Source organism: Stomoxys calcitrans, chromosome 2 (assembly GCF_963082655.1).
Source record: "Stomoxys calcitrans chromosome 2, idStoCalc2.1, whole genome shotgun sequence".
NCBI classification, from domain to species: domain Eukaryota; kingdom Metazoa; phylum Arthropoda; class Insecta; order Diptera; family Muscidae; genus Stomoxys; species Stomoxys calcitrans.
Window position 1 is genome coordinate 59,868,714 of NC_081553.1, and position 4,290 is coordinate 59,873,003.

At 39.4% G+C, this 4,290-nt stretch overlaps 1 protein-coding gene across 1 annotated transcript; it reads right to left on the reverse strand.

Moving 5' to 3' along the window:
- Nucleotides 1-2,284: 2,284 nt before the first annotated feature.
- LOC106089746 (MD-2-related lipid-recognition protein) lies at nucleotides 2,285-2,930 on the reverse strand. The gene has a single exon (XM_013255717.2). The coding sequence runs from the start codon at nucleotides 2,857-2,859 to the stop codon at nucleotides 2,401-2,403; it is 459 nt and encodes a 152-aa protein (XP_013111171.2). The 5' UTR covers nucleotides 2,860-2,930; the 3' UTR covers nucleotides 2,285-2,400.
- Nucleotides 2,931-4,290: the final 1,360 nt, after the last annotated feature.

Sequence of the window (4,290 nt, forward strand, 5' to 3'; positions counted from 1 at the left end):
CCGATCTGAACCAAATTGAAGAAATATGTCAAAGGGCCTAAGACAACTCACTGTCCCAAATTTCAGCGAAATCGGACCATAAATGTGGCTTTTGTGGGCCTAAGACCCTTAACCGGAGGATCGGTGTATATGGCAGCTATATCCAAATCTGAACCGATCTGGACCAAATTAAAGAAACATCAAAGGGCCTAAGACAACTCACTGTCCCAAATTTCAGCGAAATCGGACCATAAATGTGGTTTTTATGGGCCTTAGACCCTAAATTAGAGGATCGGTCTATATGGCAGCTATATCCAAATCTGGGCTGATCTGAGCCAAATTGACAAAGGATGTCGAAGGGCCTAACACAACTCACTGTCCCAAATTTCAACAAAATCGAATAATAAATGTGGCTTTTATGGGCCTAAGACCCTAAATCGGCGGATCGGTCTATATGGGGGCTATATCAAGATATAGTCCGATATAGCCCATCTTCGAACTTAACCTGCTTATGGACAAAAAAAGAACCTGTGCAAAATTTCAGCTCAATATCTCTATTTTTAAAGACTGTAGCGTGATTTCAACAGACAGAATGACAGACGGACGGACATGGCTAGATCGTCTTAGATTTTTACGCTGATCAAGAATATATATACTTTATAGGGTCGGAAATGGATATTTCGATGTGTTGCAAACGGAATGACAAAATGAGTATACCCCCATCCTTCGGTGGTGGGTATAAAAAGTATATTTGATTAAAGTTCATTCTAAGTTTTATTAAAAATGCAAATACTTTCTTTTAAAAAATCCGCAATTACTTTTTGGGCAACCCAATAATATACCCATCACCATGGATCTCATTTGTTATTTTTTTTGCCCGATGTCTCTTTATAGGCAAACAAAGGATAATGGATAAAAATTGCCAAGCTATTGAAGCTATGTCACGTTATCTACCGATTCGGACCATACTTGATTTAGATTAAAAGTCATTGTGCAAAATTTCAGCCAAATTGAATTAAAATTACACCCTCTAGAGGCTCAAGAAATAAAATCGGGAAATCGTTTAATATGGAAGCGATATCAGGTTATGAACCGATACAGACCATATTTGGTACGTGTGTGCAAGGTCATAGAAGAAGTAGTTAAAATAATGTTGAGCCAAATCGCATAAGAATTGCGCCATCTAGAGGCTCAAAAAGTCAAATCAGAAGATTGGATTATGTAGGAGCAAGTTTTGAACCAATTTAAACCATACTTGGCATAGTTATTGCAATTCGAAATAAAAAACTTTGTTTCTATGGGAGCTGTATCAGGTTATAGACCGATTTGAACCGTGCTTAGCACTGTTGTTGAGACTCATTACAGAACACCGCATGCAAAAGTTTCAGCCTAAGCGGACAGAAATTGCGGCTTGTAAGGGCTCAAGAAGTCAAATCGGGAGATCGGTTTGTATGGGAACTAAATCAGGTTATAGACCGTACTCGGTATAGATGTTGGAAGTCATAACGGAACACTACCTGCAATATTTCAGCGAAATCGGACAAAAATTGTGGCTTTCAGGGGCTCAAGAAGTCAAATCGGGAGATCGGTTTATATGGGAGCTATATCTAAATCTGAACCGATATCGCCCATTTGCAATCCCCAACGAACTACATCAATATTAAGTATCTGTGCAAAATTTCAAGCGGCTAGCTTTACGCATTCGACCTCTATCGTGATTTCGACAAACGGACGGACGGCCATGGCTAAATCGAATCAGAATGTCGAGGCGATCCAGATCAATATTTCCAAATCCTATGGTGGCGGGTATAATGATGATCATGTGGTGGGCATCCACAGCGAGCATCACCAACAACAAATTCAGCGCCATCTATTGGCGGAGAGTGTTCGAAGTTGGTCATATGCTTTTCACTACTGTTTAGACGATATCGGTCGAACGCGTAAAGCTAGCCGCTTGAAATTTTGCACAGATGCTTAATGTTGATGCAGGTCGTTGGGGATTGCAAATGGGCCTCATCGTTACCGATTTGGATATAGCTCCCATATAAACCGATCTACCGATTTTATTCTTGAGCCCCTAGAAACCGCAATTTTTGTCCGATTTGGCAGAAATTTTGCACATACTGTTCGGTTATGACTTCCAACAACTGTGTCAAGTACGGTCCATAACCAGATATAGCTCCCATATTGAAGCAGGGTCCATAATGGTGGGTTCCCAAGATTCGGCCCGGTCGAACTTAGCACGCCTTTACTTGTTTTTTTTTTTTCTAAAAACTCAAACTTTTTCCAAGCAAAATTTTAACAATTAGTAATGCAAATTGGCATTGAAAAAATTTTTTATTTTAATTTTTCTTTCAATTCTTTACAATATTCAAACACAACTCAACAACATCTGCTTGTTCTTCGTTTTTTGCTTCTCACTTAACGAATCAATTTGATGTCATGGGTGAAACAGCATTGTTCGCCACTGGGAGCCTTAAGGGTCCATTTAATGGTGTAGGCATTCAGGGGGAATTTCTTGTCAATGGGAATTTCCACTTTGTACGTCTGTTGTTGACCATTAGTCACAGGGCAATTGGTGTATTTACAAGCCTCTCTGTCCATTGAGATCAAAGGTAACTCTTGGCCATCGGGTCTCACCCAGTTCAAGGAAGCAGACAAAGTATCAGCATTAAATTCGGGAGTGAAATCCAATTCCAAGGTGGCAGGTTGACGACGTTTTAGGGTGCAGCCAGCATTGGGATTATCTCTGGCACAGGGATCCACACGAACTTCAGCCAATTGGCATTGATTGACACTGCAGGCCCGGAATGGAACCACTTCGGCCATTGCAATACCCACTAAGGCCAATAGTGCCACCAAAGATTTGTTGGAATACATTTTGTTTTGGATTTCCACAACACACGTCTGTTCACTAGGCAAGAACGCAAGAAAATGATTCTTTGGAAATTTTTGTATTTAATTTTATATTTTCAATTGGCATTTATTTCAATTCTCCTCTAGCGAGGGACTTTTTCTTATTGGTGTAGAGTTTTTTTTTTTGTTTTTTTTTGCCTGACCTTTTTGATGTCTCTCGGCAACGTTGGCTGGAGATAAGCAGTCATCATTTCTTATCGCTGTCTCGCTTATATTAAATAATGGATTCAGGTCTCTGACTACATTAAGATTATGTTCTAGCGGGTTTCGAATCTCTCTTTTTTGTTCTTATCAGGAAATGTTCGAATTGAGATTGAGTGAAGAAAAAGTATAAAAAGGGACAGTTCTTTTGAAAAGTCTCCAATTTTTGGAAGCCAGTGAAATTCATAAGTTTTTGTTTTTTTTTTGGAATATTGATAAAGATTTTCTTACATCATACAAGGCCTTAGAATGATATGAAATGTTATACAGTGAAAGAAGGAAGACGACACATCGATTGTTGGACAAATTTATGTTTCAAGCTTGGTTGGGATGATATAGTGGGAGAAATACTAGCCAAGTTAAAATTTTTTTTTCGGTACATAAGACTACGAGCGCATTTATGCAGAAAAGGTGCGGCCAGTTACAGCATGTGTAGAGCCTGTAGAGAAGATATTAAGACATTGGAACAAATCATTGCCCGTCTATTGCAGCTTATCGACTAAGACACTTGGGTGTTGTTACGAGATCTGAACCATCTTAGAGGCATACAAGTAAAAGCGTGCTAAGTTCGTCCGGGCCGAATCTTATATACCCTCCACCATGGATCGCATTTGTCGAGTTCTTTTCCCGGCATCTCTTCTTTGGCAAAAAAGGATATAAGAAAAGATTTGCTCTGCTATTAGAGCGATATCAAGATATGGTCCGGTTTGGAGCACAATTAAATTATATGTTGGAGACCTGAGTAAAATGTCAGCCAATTCGAATAAGAATTGCGCCCTTTGGGGGCTCAAGAAGTCAAATAGAGAGATCGATCATATGGGAGGTGTATCAGGCTATAGACCGATTCAGACCATAATAAACACGTACGTTAATGGTCATGAGAGGATCAGTCGTACAAAATGTCAGGCAAATCGGATAATAATTGCGACCTCTAGAGGCTCAAGAAGTCAAGACCCAAGATCGGTTTGTATAACAGCTATATCAGGTTATTGGCCGATTTGAACCATACATAGCACATTTGTTGGATATTATAACAAAACATGTCATGCAAAATTTCATTCTAATCGGATAAGAATTGCGCCCTCTAGAGGCTCAAGAACTCAAGACCCAAGATCGGTTTATATGGCAGCTATATCAGGTTATTGACTGATTTGAACCATACTTATCACAGTTGTTGGATATCATAACAAAATA